The sequence below is a fragment of the Pogona vitticeps genome, chromosome 4, assembly GCF_051106095.1.
Source record: "Pogona vitticeps strain Pit_001003342236 chromosome 4, PviZW2.1, whole genome shotgun sequence".
NCBI classification, from domain to species: domain Eukaryota; kingdom Metazoa; phylum Chordata; class Lepidosauria; order Squamata; family Agamidae; genus Pogona; species Pogona vitticeps.
Genome location: NC_135786.1, coordinates 73,640,472 through 73,657,770, shown reverse-complemented (window position 1 = coordinate 73,657,770; position 17,299 = coordinate 73,640,472). Strand labels below are relative to the sequence as shown.

The 17,299-nt window shown below is 39.1% G+C and overlaps 1 protein-coding gene across 3 annotated transcripts in view; it reads left to right on the top strand.

Moving 5' to 3' along the window:
- Window positions 1-17,299, top strand: part of LOC110077136 (FRAS1-related extracellular matrix protein 1) — a 149,961-nt gene that overhangs the window by 60,406 nt on the left and 72,256 nt on the right. For all 3 annotated transcript variants that reach the window (XM_072997709.2, XM_072997708.2, XM_072997710.2), the window contains exons 21-22: window positions 10,548-10,692; window positions 13,286-13,427. In XM_072997709.2, the coding sequence (XP_072853810.2) occupies window positions 10,548-10,692; window positions 13,286-13,427 (287 nt within the window). The remainder of the gene's footprint in view (window positions 1-10,547; window positions 10,693-13,285; window positions 13,428-17,299) is intronic.

The window sequence follows — 17,299 nt, the reverse complement described above, 5'->3', positions numbered from 1 at the left end:
TAAAAGATTTCTTGTCCCATTGGTTTCTCTGTGCAAAAGGCTTTTAAAAAAGCCCATAGACAGATGTCCCGTAGCAAGACTGGTATTGACCCAGACTCTTGCCTTGGCAAGAATTTTATAAGACCAGAACATTTTCCCATTCTTTATCTTTCTTAGCCTTCAAAGGTTTATGTATAAGTTATGCATAGTATATTTCTGGTTTAGCCTTTTGTGGCTGAATAGGTATCTCAAAGAGGAAAAGCAGGTGTAAGCAAATGCTGTAGTGGAGAGTCTGTAGCAGACTGCAGCATAGGAATGGCAAATAGTGCTTGTCCTGTATCTGGGCACCTGTGTCTTGCAAAGTGGAGCCAAGTGCTGTGGATGAGCAGAGCAGTTTGGAAGTAAGATGAGATGAGAAATCTTTTGTTGAATTTTGAACCTATGTTGATTTAAAAATCATACTCCTCTTTGAGCCGAGACATTTTGTTCCCTGGTTTCATTTCACTGAAAGATGAATACAGGGCTAGAGCACCTTGCTTGTACCTTGTCTTTTTGAGGAAGGAATATGTAGTTATAATGCTATAATATCTTAGGCTAGTGCTAGAAAAACATGTGACCATTCAGATGTTGACAGTGCTACTCCTAACAGTCCTCTTCGTTGACCAGACTGACACAGAGTGATGGAGATGCAAGAACCACTGAGAAAGGATAGGATGGCATGATGCAGGTGCATGTAAAAAGCAAGTGAACAAAGCATAGCCGTTGCATGCTAAATTTCTGAGGTTGAAACACTCCTTTTGGGGGAATTAAAAATAATCAGTGTTTCTTTGGATTGGGCTCTGAAATGCATGGGCATCAAACCTATTTTTCCAAGCAAATGCAGCTGGGACAAATGTCTTCTTGAGAAGCCCGTGTTGCAAGGTGTAGTATGTTCCTTGCAAACCATGCTTCTCAAGATGTCAACTGCACATTTTTTTAAAAACAGCCCCAGTTCCAACAATCCCATTTGCCTAATTTTTGGAAGCTTATTTCTCTTAGTACAAAAGGGTCAAAAAGTATGGGTGGAGATCCAGGGCCGAGGGGACTCCACTACTCACTATTGCACTGCTGCAAATTGGAGAGTTTCCATCTCAGAATCAACGAAGCATAACTTTTCCCCTTAAAGGGTCAGCATATCTCTATTGCTGTGTGATTGCAGATCTTCTCCTGCAAGTGGGGCTCTCGAGCTGATGGAGGAGTCTGGAGATGTGACACCATGGTTCCTAAAAGATTTCCTGTGCAGGTTAATAATCATTTGATATTCATAGGTAAAAGTGAGACACAATGCAAATGCATGGCTTCAGAGAGTCTGACACAAAATAGCTTGGCTTTCTGAGTCTGATTGCTAAGCTAAACTCTTGTTTATGTGAACATGGTTTCCTCATAAAATTGCTGTTTCAACTCTTAAATCTCAGATATGACATGTTGCTAGGATACTGATGTGTCAGCGTGAATAAGTCTGACTTGTTCTTGTCTAGTAACCCAAGCTGGTGATTCTAGCTCAGAATATCCAGACATAAAATCAGTTAACATACTTAAAGGTCTGAAGTTACCTCTAAAATCTATTCCCCTCCCTTAAATATCAAAGGCTTAATCCTTAATAGATTCACTAATTAAAATTTGTGAGCCCTCCTTGACACCGGATTTCATAAGCAGACATGTTCTTCTTAGGTTCCTCTGCTTTTCATGTCCAGCACTTACAAGCACTTCTGAATTACTCAAGTTCTCTATATGACGGGTCACTAGTGATTTCTGTGTGTAAGGGGAGGTGTGTTTGTGGATGTGTTGATGTTTTTCTGCACCAAACATGTTCTCCTCTCTGATCATTCTAGATCTTTTCATTTGCATAGAGGAAAGCCCCGATTAGTCTGCTCCATGCACACCTCAGAACTCTGCAACCTACTAGTGAGGGGTGGAGAATGCATGGCCTTTAAGATTTATTTATTTCCACTTCTGCACCACCCCATTAGTGTTGCCACTCTCTTCTGAATAGTTCGCAATCACAATATAAAATAAAATCATGAAACACTATATAATAAATGCAAAAATACAGTTAACCCTGTTGGTTGCTAAAAACTATACTTAAATGAAAGTACACAAATATTGTCCTGTTTGAACATCTTGGAACAATATTTACATTAGTAGAAGCTTTATATAATTTGGTCTTTAATAGCTTCCTAAAAACAGAGAGGGATGGTGCCTGGAAAACCTCGTTAGGAAACTTATTCCAGAGGGAAGGGGCCATAACTGAGAAAGCTTGGTTCCTTGTGTTGACTTTTTTTTTCCTGTCTCCTTAGATGTTACAGTTCTTAACATCAAGGACTGTGAGGAGCATGTGGGATGAGTAGCTATTTTGTGAGTGATACATTCCACCAGATATTGAGGTTCTGAACCATTAAGGGGTTTATAGGTTATGACTAGCACCTTGAATTCAGCATGGATACTGACAGGGAGCCAATGAAGGCGTGTCAAGACTGGGGATATCTGTTCCCATCTCCTGGTGCCTGTAAATCAATCCGGCAGCTGCATTTTGGACCTGATGAAATTTCTGTACTGATTTCAAGGGCAGCCCTTATATAGAAAATGTTATAGCAGTCTGTCTTAGACATTACTAGTGTGTGAACCTTTGTTGTTAGGGTTTTTTTTTCTCTAGTTTGGGGCGCAGCTGGGAAATCAGCCAACGCTGATAAAAGGTACACTTGATCATAGCCAGTATTTGTGCCTCCATTGAGACATCTGGGTCCAAGAGTATTTCCAGGCTGCAAACTAGATCTTTCAGAGGGAGTGTAACCCCAATGAGGCCAGGTATATATCTCTCTGACGGGTCCAATGATCCTTCTAGCAGTAAAATCTCTGTCTTATCTGTCTTCAGTTTCCATTTGTTGGCCCTCATCCAGTCTATTATCAATGCCAGACCCACACAGCATCACCTGTAGTTGTTTCAGATGAATTGCTATTCTTCACTGAATCAAAGACGACAGACATTTGGAATGCATTTCTCCCTGATAAATGTCAGGCTTTTTTATTTAATTTTTTTGGTCAGAAAGGAAGATGAGTGAACCATACCAAACGCAAGTCTCAGTGCATATGAGAGTTGCTGAGCTGGCACAAAGTATCCCATAATGTATAAGTAGTTGAAGGCAACTCTTAAGAATTTCTTTTTCACAACTTTGATGCCAGGAGAGAGGAGTTACTCTAGGCAGAAGTTCTGAAATATGCCTATTAATTGACCCAATAGAGCAATGATTTTACTGCTATTGATTTTCACAGGATAATCCCAATACTGATTCTCGCTTACAGTCTTGGTTTTCAAGGGGATGAAAGGTGCATCATATTAGCACATGGAAATCTAAGCAGCTGCTCTCTATTTCAGAAATCCTAAACATATATATACAAAGATAATACCTTAAAATATAAATAAACGCCATCCATTGCATTTGAAGATCGCAGTTGTCATCCCTCTCCTTCTAGCCCACTTTATTTTTTCCTTGATAACTAGGCTTCATAGAATAGTGAAGTTGGAAGTGGCCGATAAGGCCATCATGTCCAACCCCTTCTTGATGCAGGAATATATCAAGGGTCTCTTCATCTTGGAAGAAATGGAGAAGTAGGTAGGTAAAACTAGCTTTCCTGAAATGATTCCTTTTGGAGATACTTATCTGGCAAATGGGAAAAATAAAGTCTTGCTATTGGGCTCATTGGACAATCGGTAACATTTATGTAAGCTAACGTTCCATGTACACCCAAGATCTCAAACTTCGAGCCTCTTTCAAGGACTGCGGAGCATAGCTCCAGCTATGGTTCATTGTATACTAATTCCTTTTATACTTTAGCAAATGTTTATACTCTCTATGCAAGGGAGTAACAAAATGAACAATTTCACTTGTTAGTGTCTTACATTAGTGTCCATCTTGTTCTGAAGCAATGTAAAGCATTAGGCCATCCTTGGTTAATTTGTTTAACTAAACGAGAACAACTGAAGGTCTTGTGATTCTTTTGTGCTCTCATTAAATATGTTAAGAGGGTCAGAAATGTTAACTGTTGTTCTCTTGAGCATAACCCAGTCTTTAGAGACATTCAAAAGAAATTAATTTTGGTTTTGTATTTTCTTATTCATGTGAAATCTTCATGTATATAACAGTGTCATCAGTGGAAGCAATCTTGGATCATGGAAATGAATGTGTCTAATGATAGAAAATAAGATAGTAATATTGGCACATGGTCACCCCCCTTTTTTCAAGTATAGTGCTGTTAAGTTCCATCTTGTTCAAGTTATGCCAACCCTGTAAATTAATGAATTCCAGTCATATTGAAGGTATGATAGTTGCTGCCTGCTTGCTTGAACTTTTTAAATTTAGAAGCATTGGGTGGCTTTGCATCTTTTGAAAATGAATTATCGGTCCTTTTGTGCTTGCCACGCATGTGTGCTTCGCTTCATAAAGGGAACAGATACCAATTTTGTCTAATAATATTTTGTGCAAATTCCAGAAATCTCAGAAGAAGGGGGGGGGGGGGAAACAGCTCCTTTTCTCACTTTCATGCTGTAAGTGAGAAATCCTGCTGAAATTAACAAACTCTCAACAGGCTGTCTCAATGAGAATGAGAAATTTAAGAAAACTTCTTCACATTGAGACATTATACATATACAAATTGGGCCATAAATTGGCTTTAAAAAAGGAAAGAATAGGTACCGTTTAATACCTGCATTATTAGTACCATAGTACATGGATATTCAAAAGAAAAGAGCTCAGCAAGAATTGACTAGAATTTTGTGTAAGAATTCACTACATTCAGGATGGAAGGAAATTAACATTTTAAAGATCTGAACATGGGGGGAAAAAGAACAAAAGATTTTCCCCTCCCTACCTATAGCTTTTACTGCTTCTACCACATCAGATTTTGACAATCAATTCAGAAATCTGAGGTATCTTTTTAAGTAATCTGACATGTCCTTAGTTCACATAGACCTTCAATAGCCCCACTTTTAAGTGATATTCTGTTGTGAATCCATCTAATGTCCACTTATTGAATTTGGGTGCAAGCAGAACCTCAGTTATCCTTTAGTATACCCACTCATCTGAATTTTGCACTGTAGTTCCCAAGTTGAAAAATTTGGAACTAGAGATGGGCACAAATCAGAAAAATGGTGATTCGTTTTGATTTGTGATTCATCAAGGTTAATGAATCACGAATCACATATTTATGAAATTTTCTGATAAATCAACTATTGGGTTTGAAACATCCAAGTTATACAGCCACTGTAGGTGCCCCCAGAAAAGTGCGCTTTAGCAGCTGTCTTGGGGAAATCCAATTTTTGTCAAACTTGAAGGGATTGTAGATAGTCGGTAGAAGCGTCTTTGTGATGATGGTGTCTGGAGGGAGCTTTCTAGGGGGGGTCCTATTTGTGGGTGTCTAACTTGGGCATCCAAAACCAATCTTCTACTGAACTTGGAAGGATTGTAGAGGAGATTCGGAGGAAGCTTCCCTGCACTTTTGTTGTCTCTAGGTTCCTGGGTGGGGGTTACAGCCCAATCAATAGAAAAATCAAAAATCACAAAAAATCATCAATTTATATTCATTGGGGGTATCAATTCCTATGAATACAAATCAATGAATTAGCAATTTTTGATGAATTTTGCAATTCGTTAAAAGAATGTGTGCCTGTCTCCATTTGGAACCTAATTTTGGCACTTCATTTTATATGTTCATTACACTTCTATGCTACCATTCCTAAGGAGTTTAGGAGAATATAACATAACTAGTGATGGGCATGAACTGTAGTTTAACCCACTTGGGATCTGCCCTTGCACAGGTGTGGGCACTGCATACTCCCCTCTCCTGCCTCATCTGTGTGCTCTCTCGTTCCCTGGCTGAAGCGCACTTCCTTCCCCAGCTCCTCAGTGCTACTGCCCACTCACCAATTGCAGTATGCAATTCCCTCCTCCTTTAAGGGCCATCCACTCAAAAGCAGTGCTACAGGCTTTCCTGTCCCATCTTCTCGTCTGAGTGGGCAGCTATTGGAGGAGGGAAGCATGTGCTGCAATCAGCGAATCGGCTTTCCTTATCATGCACAAAGCTTTGTGATGCTCAGAAAATATTTGAACCCAGTTACCCATTATTCTTGTATAACACTCTACATTACCCTGATTTTTCATCACTGTACTGCACTAGCTCTCATTGTGAGTCATGGGAGTATGTAGGGTATGAATTGTCCCAGAAACCCACAGGGTGTCTGAATGTACTTGAGATGCTCCTCAGTATTTTATTGAGTTTCTTCACCCAGTTTCCTGGTTGTACTCAAACTGTCTTTTGTAATGGCACAAAGCATTTTCTTCTTTTTCTCTGACTCAAAAGTGGGTATCACCATGGCTAGATAGACTGAATTTGGCAGCTCTAAATGATGAGGCTGGAGTGCAACAAAGAATACATGGGGCAACTCATTAACTACCAGAAATGGATTGTCACAGTTTAGGCCATGACACTCACTCTGCCAGATATAACTGATAGGATTCTGGCCTATTTATTAATGCCCTTCTTTAAAATCCTGTTTTGTGTCCTTCCTTCCTTCCTTCCTTCCTTCCTTCCTTCCTTCCTTCCTTCCTTCCTTCCTTCCTTCCTTCCTATCAAAATGTTGCACATTTTAAAAATATGGATGTAAGTGAAATATAAAGTTCAAACAAACGTAAAATGTTAAAATGATTAAGCTGTTTTTGACCAGAAATGGACTACTTCAATAGCGCTATGTTTGCCATTTACTATATATCTTTTAGTTCGCATGGTGAGGCATAAGTTGCATGTACATAAATGCTGCATTGATTGAATTTCTCCAGATTCAGAGAAAATTTGTTGTGTATTCAAGAAGTCACATTTTATTTAATTACACTTTGATCTTCCTACTTTGTTTCAAATTCTATTAAGTGAATTCCAGATAGTCTAGCCAGAATCTTGTCCTGGTGGGAGACACTCATCTGCATTCATCGTTTTGGCAAGGTGTGTCATTTTTGCTCTCCGTAGATTTAGTCTAGCTTCTTCTGGTTTACTGTTGAGATACATGCAGAAAACCTTCCCATGATTTTAGCTATCATCTGGGGTTGGTCTCCATGAAGTGGATGGGTTTGGTATTGTATTACCTTATTCCATTCATTGTTTGCTAGCACCTCTTGATGTGCTTCCAGAGGGACAACGCCAGCCAAATAATAGACTTATTCAGTTGGGGTTAGGTTTCAGCCAGTCAGTCAACATGATTTATTAAGACTTACATCCACTTGTTTGGCATGTGCTGATTTATACCACACAGCACTAGCATATTCTGCTGTGGAGTTTGACAAGGACTCTGTGGGTGTGTACCTCAGTCTGACCCAGCCAGTTTCCTAAGTGAGTTATTTCTCTTTGGTGTTTAGACAATGTTTTTTGTTAGTTCCAGAGTGACACCCAAATACTTGGGATAGGACGATGTTCCAAAATTTTGTCTTCCTAGCTAACTTGGAACTTCCTTTCTGCTTGTCTGTTCTTCGTGGAAGGCACAGAACTATGTTTTTAAGGGGTTTGGTTTCAGCTGGTTATTTTTATAATATAAGCAAAGAAATTCTAGTCTTTGAGGTTAGCTGGTGCTTGATAGCCTCAGAGATTTCACCCTGGACTGTCAAGGTAAAATCATCAACTTAGATTAAACTCTTGGAATATGGGAGTGTTTGTCAATCATTTCTGTAAATGTTTAATGGTGCCAGGATGTTACCCTGTTGGGACCATTCTATTGATTTCTCCAGCAGCTGTGCCTCCCTTGAAATTTAATAAAGTATCTTCAGTTCTGAAGTATAACTCTGGCCATTTCTGTTAGTCCATAGTCTTTAGTAAGGAGGTAGAGCTTTCTGAGCAACAATTGATGATGGATAACATTGTATGCTGCTGTAAAGTTGACAAATGCTGTTCCAGTGATTTGATGTCTTCCAAAACCATCTTCTATATGCTGGGTTAGAGTTACGATTCTGTGGGGAACATAGAAGGGGCCTCTCTGAAGAGTGGAAAGCATAGCGAGTACACTTGGGCATCCCCTTGAGAGCAGTGTGCAACTGGCTAATTTTTCCTATCCAGAAGTAAACTTTCTGATGGATACATTGAATGTCTGCTTAAACATTAAAGTTTTTCAGTTTCACTCACAATTCTATTCTGTTCTATGACTATGTGAATTTAAGTCATTACCTTTTCCGTTAAAAGCCTTTCACTTTCTTTCTAACCCTAATCTCACCTCACTGCACCCGGAGTTGAAATTGAATCAATACGAAAAAATAAATAATCCCCAAATGTTCATTCCCTCAACACTTAACCAGTTCTAAACAACTGAGACACCTAGCTGTGGACCAAGGGGTAGGGAATTTGATTCCCCACTTGGCCTTGTGGGAGACAAGCCTGCCTATGTGTACCTACTTGGGCAAGTTACAAGGTCTCAGAGTGCCCTCGGAAGAAAGAACTGGTAATTAACTTAGTACTTTATACCTAGAAAAGCCTTAGAAAGGTTGCTATAATTTAAAATCAAGCTGACAGCATGCAATTATTTTATTTTGCTGTTTGCAGGCTACCTATTCATATCCTGGCAACTCATTATGTTCATGTTGTTTGCACAACTAATTGGATATGTTTAAAGACATTTAAATATTCAAATAAATAAATTAAACTATAAAACTGCAAATTTCGAACTGTGACCCTTTCTAATGAGTCTGATAACTGCATGCCAGAAATTTGGCAGAGAAGAGGCTGGCAGAATCAAGCTAGCAGTTTTCTAAATAAATATTTATTTCCCATAAATATTTGGGCTTATTAATCATATTTATTAAAACACATACAAGTCTTTTAATGTTCCTAAAATACACATATGTGACCTGAAAAATCACACTTGGTTAAATCTAAACTGGTTTTAACATGCAGCTAATGGTGGAATGGACAAAGATCATTTATGGAGAGCAGGACCCCGGTTATGAGCTCTTGAGTATCTGAGCTCTCTTTTATGCTATAATTTGAACTGCTGATTTGTTTTTCTTCATTGTGTATTTGCAACATTCATTGCATTTTTATTCTCTGTAAAAACACAACAAATTCTTGCTCTGTGTCTCTCTCTACTTATTAAAAATGGGAACGAATACATGAATAACTTATGATAGCTTGCAGCTGAAAAGAACTCTACTCCTAAACTTCCTATGAAAAGGTATCTTGGGTGGATTATAACAATTCTGAGGTTTGTTTGTTTGCTTCTTTTTAACTAATGTTTTTTTTAAAATATGAAGTTTTCCATTTCTAAGGACACTTCAAAAGGGATGTGGTGGCACTGCAGGTTAAACCACAGAAGCCTCTGTGCTGCAAGGTTGGAAGACCAGCAGTCATAAGATCGAATCCACATGACGGAGTGAGCCCCTGTTGCTTGTCCCAGCTCCTGCCAACCTAGCAGTTTGAACACATGTAAAAATGTGAATAGATAAATAGGTACCACCACAGTGGGAAGCTAACGGTGTTCCGTTTCTAGTCGCGCTGGTCATGTGACCACGGAAACCGTCTATGGACAAACGCTGGCTCTATGGCTTGGAAATGGGGATGAGCACTGCCCCCTAGAGTCAGACACGACTGGATTAAATGTCAAGGGGATCCTTTACCTTTACCTAAGGAATCTTCTTTGAATTTTCTGTTGTTGGTTTTTAAATAACAGAAAGAAAGAAGCCTCATGTAATTGTTATTAAAGCAGATACATTTACCTTGGGTAGAGGAAGCTGTGTAGATTTGCCCGTCCCCTTTGTTCCTGGTGCCATTAGCCTCCTACTCGTAGAAGGTAATTGTGGTAAACCTAAAGAAATCCTGCACAATTATCCTTAGACTCATTCTCTCTACGTAGGAGAATGATTAATGTGGAAGCAGGAGAGAGGGTTAAAATACTCCTCTCTACCTCTGATACGTCTACCTGCTTTAATAACAATTTCATAGGGCTAGAGAGAGAAAGGGAAGAATCCAAGGGTATACATAGCACTGCATATATTATATATTTCATATAATGCATTTATTTTATATGTTTCCTTTGTGTATTGTATGCTTTTCTCTCATATCTTATGATATGGTTGAGGGTTCCTCTGCAAACTGATTGGGTTAATTTTTCTAATGAATTCATTTACACTGAAATTGGTAGGTCATCACTGCAATTAGTTTTATCCTTCTTAGAACTCAGATCATTTGAGCTGTCTCCCAGTTAAGGCATAAAATGGGACTTCATAATGCTTGGTACCTGAGAAATATCATTTGGTAACGTTTTGTGAGTCTTGGCTGTTTTAAACGATCACATTCACTGATGGTTACTTTGAAAGTAGTATTCTATTCTGATTGTTTTATTTAATGAGAGACCGTTAGTGGAAGCTCCCAGATAACTTGCTCTGTTCTTAAGACTTTGTGTGATTCTGATAGCCCAAATTTCATTTCGACATTGATTGCCTTTAGGATTTGGCTCTGCTACTGCAGTCAAAGTACTCAGTTGTCTATGATGCTTTCTCCAACAGGCCTGATGCTTATGTACATGCATGATGACACAGAAAGCCTAGAGGATAGTTTCACCATTCAGCTGACAGATGGCAAGCACACAGTCCAAGGGACACTTTACATCTACATCATGCCAGTCAACGATGAAATCCCTCATCTTTCCAGGTTAGCTGCTGAAGTGACATTCTATGCAAAGTGACTTTAGGAGAGATGGGGGGGGGAAGCATTTTTATTTCTCTTTAATTGTTAACATGCTTGATAAATGGTTTATTGGCAAGACTGTCGATGCATTGCTTAGCTCTCAACAACTGTAGTTCTCTTTATCTTCATTTCTTTGAAATTATTACATGCTAATCTTGTTTTTTTTAAGGATCCTGAAATTAATTAATCTTCTGTAAGGGGCACAAGTAGCAAACCTTACATTCTCCACAAGTTGTGTCTCTTAAAGAGAAAGTTGGTAAGGCACAAGTGCAAATCAAAATGAGATTGCCACAATAAATTTGAAGACACAGGATCATTGTATATTTTGGAGTAATTATCCTCCTGTTGAAATGGTTACAGAATATGAATCTCTTGCTAGAGTATAAATGGGTAGTGTGAGTACAAAATAGACACAAGATCTTTGGAAGGCATTCAAGTAAGTCAATCAATCAAGTGTTCTGGGAAACTTGCCTCTTCATCTTATGTCCTATTAATATTTGAAGCACGATAACTCAGTTTCTTTATTTGTCCTGTTAATAGAGGAACAGCCTTTGTGAGCTGACTCTCATTTTCTTACTTTTCTGTTTCCTTGCTGTTGACAACATGGGTACAGCTCCTATAACGGTGCTGAAAATATTTCAAAATGAGAAGAAATACCATTACTTTGCCATGGTTGCATATAATTGTTCAAATGTGAGACACAGTTCCCAGGAGATTTATTGTGGCATACGTTTTTGTGGATTAGAGCCATCTCATCAGATGCTTCTGACAGAGTCAGTTCTAGTCCATGCAAGTTTATGCCATCATAAATCTATTAACCTTTAAAATATGCCACACAAAACGTCCCTCCCAATTTCCTTTACATGAACATACTTTTCTTATGGAGCTTGCAGTGAAATAGCCCTCCAATTGGTTTTTTGCTGCAGTGGGCTAATGAAACAATTCCTCTGGCAAAAAATCTTGTGCTCAAACACCAGCACTAGAATTCTGATATAATTTTGTATACTTGTCTCTTACCATGCAATGACATCTTTGAATTAATTATTTCTGTACAAGAGAAATATAGTATATTGATTAGTCTGATACAGCAACAAGATCACATCATCTCTATTGCTGAGATAAAGCCCAAATACAAGGGATCTCATAACTGAAGAGCATGTTTGAAGGTTATTTCTAGCTCTTCTTGTTGGAGCATCAAATAACTTGAAGCTCTAGTTGCTAAACCTGAGCCAGCCCATTCTCCATTCTTACAAATATGCATATATCAACAAAGAAAATGGGAAGAATTCATCTTAGTTGTTTCATCTATCTAATCTCTCAGGTTCATTATCAAGCAATTATGATATCCTCAGGACGGGTCAGAATGCTGTACCTGATTGTCTCTCCACAGCCCCATAATACTCTGAATCCCATTAAGTAACTCATTCGTGATAAGAACTTGTTTTCTATTGAAATGAAAGCTAGAAAGATGGGTAGGAATGGGAGCAGCCATTTTATGTAAAGTTGATGGAATATCCCTAAAGCAGTGTGCTCTTTTGCATCCACCTAACCCAGACACTGAATTTTGGAATCCTGAAGGGTCATTTTTTTTCAAATAGATACAGAAATATGAACAACATTTCTGTATGTTAAGCTGCATTAGCTCCACCACAGTGCTGGCAGTGAGTGATTTAACATGGGGATATAGGGAGCACTTGTTGATTTCTCTCTCTCTCTCTCTCTCTCTCTCACTCACTCACTCTCTCACACACACCAAAAATTATACACTAAGTGGTTAAAAATTATCTCCTTGTTCTTGTAAACAGGATTTATGTGTCTTTGCACGGAAACACATTTAAATGCAAAGAACAGAGTTGTCCCTCTCAAAGTAGAGGATATTGTATTGCTATGACTTCGATTATTAATAACCATACAAGATGGTAAACAATGGATAGGAGTGACTCTACTCCAGTTTATTGTATGCAAAATATTGTTAAATTAATATACTATGCTTATACTGAAGATTTATCATTCTGTTAAACAATGCTTCCTTAATGACGGCCTAGGCCAATGGGGAAAAAAAGTCTCTTATTTTGGAGCGAAGATGGAAGAAGGCAAAAAAAATATTTTCAATTACAGAATAACCGACAACCTGATGAAAAGCTGAGCCAAAACAGAGACCCAGAGGAAATAGCTGTGCATTGTCTCTTCCTCCTCTATATGCCTATACAGTACTGTGACTAAGTTCAGTATTGGGTTTATGCGTGGGCAGGATTCTCCTGGACCCACAATTTAAAAGCACAGAAGGAGAAAGACAAGTTTGCATTTTGTACATGTGTGCTGTCAAAATCAGCATGCACATTTCATTCCAAACCTAAGGAGAGGGGACTTGTGCTTTTTATAATTGAAACTGGAAGAACATTTCAAGTTATAGAAAACAGCTCCTCTAGTTTAAGGTGTGTTTTTTTTCCTCCTGGGGAACCAGAGAAACAACTATGAGGTCAGTACTGTATGTGAGGTCAAAATTCAGCTTATGCTGTTGTTTGAAAGTTTCTTTTTCCCTTTCCTGACAACTCAGGAACACAGGTTTAGAAGTTGAAGCTGGTGGGAATAAAGTTATCTCCAGTGTGTCATTAGAAGTGGAAGATACAGATTCTTCAAGGAATCAGCTCCATTATGTCATCAACAACAAGCCGAAATGGGGACACCTAAAAATAAAGGTACATTCTAAAGCTGCTTCACTAAATATGCTCTGACCCCTGTTATTCATTCCCCATTTCTGATAGATGTTGGGTGCCCTGTTTATGTATATCAATGATTATAACAGCAGAGTGTTTGCAATGCAATATATGAAAAACACAGACCATGAGGTCATCCATTGCATAGCAAGCAAAGCATCTTCTATGTGGTTGTAGCTCATGGATGAGAAAAAGCAAGTCTAGAGGGCTGCTTCATCTGATCCATGGCTTCCTTTCCTCAGTGCATGATCCTGTGCAACAATCCAGTGTTGTTGGATTTCTTTTAAAAAGGCTTGCACTGGTATCAGTGAAAGTTTTTGAAAGAGCTTGACTGCCATGGAGCAATTTAGGGGGAAAGGTTGGACAGTTGTGGATGGAAGGGTTAAGCCTCCCACTTCCGTACTGTGATCCCTAAGCCTCCTACATATACCCACACACTCATAGCAAAATATTTTGAGAAAAGCTTCCTTTGAAGCAATGGTAATTAAACAAAAAAACAAATTTCCTGCTTGTTAAAGTACAGGTTAAAGGTGTTGAAGTAACTGGGGAGAAGAGAAAGGGGGAAGAAAAAGAAAGAGGGAAACAGAGGAAAGAGGAGGAGGAGGTGAAGTGGTGCAAAGAGAGAAAGAGAAAAGGGAGAGAGTGAGAGATAAGAAGAGAGGAAAAGGGAAATGAAAGGAATGAAGAAATGGATAGGGTAAATGAGAAGGAATGACTGGGCAGTGGGTCTCCCTCTCATCCCCACCAAGTCCCTTTCAACTCTTTTTTCAAAAAGATCTCACATGTTGGTATCAAGGTTTTCCATGGCTCTTTCAGTCAGTTTTCTGCAGCTACACCAAAACATCTTAACTGACTTTTATATTGGTTTGCTAAACCACTGAGCTATAATCTTCCTTTTATAATTAAGTAACTTGAGAGATCTGCAGGGACCAATAAATTTTGAGAATGCTTACATAAAACAGAATATAAAGTGGATAGTCTTGCCATCAAGAAGCCCGTAAAAGTCAATCCCTTTATGTGACACCTCTACAAATGGCATTATGTCATTGCATAATATTAGTAGGAAACGAAGATTTTTGTGCAAAACCATAAAATGTAACGAGTTTCACATAATCTACTCATATAAATGGAAAGCGAGAGAGAGACTTTTTAAAGTGGACTTCCAGCTTTTTGGCATCCGTAGAACGTAAGGAAATTTGGAACCAAGTTCAAAATAGAGAAACATTTCCATTGGCTACAGCATGTGGGTTTTTTTTTCTTTTTGTTCAATAGAAATGTTCACTTCCACTCTTTCAGCTGTTCAGATGATGGTGGTCTTAACTTGGGTGCAGTGGGTAGCCAAAGGATCCGAAAATGGAAAATGCTAGTGCTGCCAAAAATGTTTTGTTCTGAGTTGAGCTAGCATACTGTGTGCTACTTGTTATACTTGTTGTGATCCCTAGTAAATGAACCTAGAATATCCTCATAGATTCTTTGGCAATGACAGGATGTATTTTCTGTACTTGTTGTTGTGCTTGTTTTAAATGTGTGCAGTTTAAATTGTCCATCCAGTAAAAAAAATCATCAACTCTAGTGTTGAAATCTACTAATTTAGTAAAAGGAAGGAAATGATCACTGTAGTGAGGTATATTTATAATTTTGAATACTTGGGCTGTGTCAGGATTAAATATGATCCATGAAGCCAAAGGAAATGAGCTTCCAGCTTCTCCATCATTCCTATTTGTCTGCATAAATAAAATGAAAGAATAAGAGTTTCTTATGAATGAGGCTTTGAAGGGTCTTCTACTACCCATTTTAAATGAACAGAAATTGTGTCAAAATTTGACAGGTAGATTGCTATTTATGTCTGTTCACAGTGACACCATTCAGACATAATGAGAAGTCATGAATGAGTCTCTGACTCATGCACCCTCCCCTTGAGGATACCAAGGATCAAATCATACATTAAAAGAAATGTATATTTCTTGATATTATCCTGTTTTCCTTTCAGGCCCACAGTTTCTTCAAAGCTCTAAGCCTAAGCAGTCAAACTTGCAAATGAAGCCTTTCAGTGACCAATTACAAAACTAAAGGAAGCTATTTTCAGCATGGGGAATGAGGCAGCCTCTTGCTAAGCTTTAGCCTCTTAAGATGAGAGGCTCCTCTTCTGATGAGATATTAAGTTCACTGTCTTGTTTGGTTATAAAAGATCCATGTCTAATTGTAAATCAGGCATTATTCTTTGAGACCTCTACACTTTGAATTGGTTTTTCCAACATTGTTGGCTAAACTACACTTTTAGAACAAACCAGGATCTGAAACCACAGTTTGGCTATTAAATAGAATCATAGTTTAAAACTGAAATATTGATGCTTTAAACCTTCTCTATAGAGGTCTATGGCTCTATCAAGTTTGATCTTCTTCAGCTGCTTCTGTTTTCCAATGCTAGGTTAATGCTGTCCCAGTTCTATGTTGGATTGTGAGCTTCCACAACCCCCACTCTTGAAATATGCACTTATTTTTGTTTACGTTTCTTATAAGGTCAATCTTTTTCAAATATGAAAACACATTTTTTTTTTGTTTTGCAAAATGCATTGCAGGGGTAGAAAATCACGGATTTCTAAGTGCAAATAACATCTGACTCTACTCTTATTTCTAGCATGTACAAACTGAAAAATGGAAACCCAACACATTTCTTACTCATCTCTCCTTTCTTGCTAACTAAGAAGAGGAGAGAGGAGACCAGGAAGCTCAAGCAACCAAGCTGGTTCTCCACAAAACCTCAATTTAATTGTAAATCTTAAGACTGTTACAAGAGTGACATTTCCCTCTTTCTATAAACACTCTTCAAACTCATTTGGAACATGTTAGGACATTATATACATATCTGTGGGGCCTCGCTACACCTGAAGGAAGAACAAGATTTTTTTTAACTTTTATGTGAGAATCATATACTTTGTTAATTAAACTGTCTAAATGCTGCTGCCCCAAAGTGTCTCAAATTATTTTGCTTAAATAATTTCTTCCACTTTTTAAATTGTCTGCTTTGCACATTTTATATTTGCCATGTAGAGCACTATAAAAGCCACAAACATCTACAAAGCATGGTTCCTTTCATACCATTTGTATGTACCGTATCTGTCGGGGTATAAGACAACCCCAACATTTCCACTCAAAAGATCCTCCACCCTCAGTCACAGCAGCCAGAGATTCACCCGATGAGGGCTCGGAACCTGGGAGGGGCGGACGTTGCCGCGGCGGGGCAGACTGGCTGGGGCGAATGCACCTGAGCAACCCCAGGAGGCTTGCATTGGTTTCGGCGGCAGGCCCAGGGGTGGGGAGGAGCATCAGGGACACTCTTCCCGGACGGCACAGCCTGCATTCGTGGGCCAGCCTACCCACGTCTGGCCGTCTTCTCTCGGCGGGTGCAGGGAAGATTCCCGAAGACGGTAGCCGGAGGCCCCGGCAGCCTTGCCTTTCCCATCTGTGCTGGGGAGTCCCTGGCTGAGAATGGGAGGAGTTCCATGCCTATGCGGGCTGCCTGTCAGGGGCACACAGATATACCTGGTCTGGGCTGTTGGGGTTTTCGTCACTTTGGGTGGGGGAAGCCCCTGGATACCGCGCGATACTGTAGAATGAGGTGGGTGAACATCGGAAGGCCACTATGGGCAGCTATGTCTATCCCAACTGAAGTGCACCCGGCGTATAAGATGACCCCCCCACCTTTAATGACAAAGTCAATACCTTTGTTACAGTAATAATGAAGTAAATACAATTTACTGCCTTTGTATGGGGTCCACAATCTGCCATCTGAGGTGGCTTCTTCACTCTCCCTCCATACCACAGGTTTCAGCCAGGATACATTGTAGATGGAC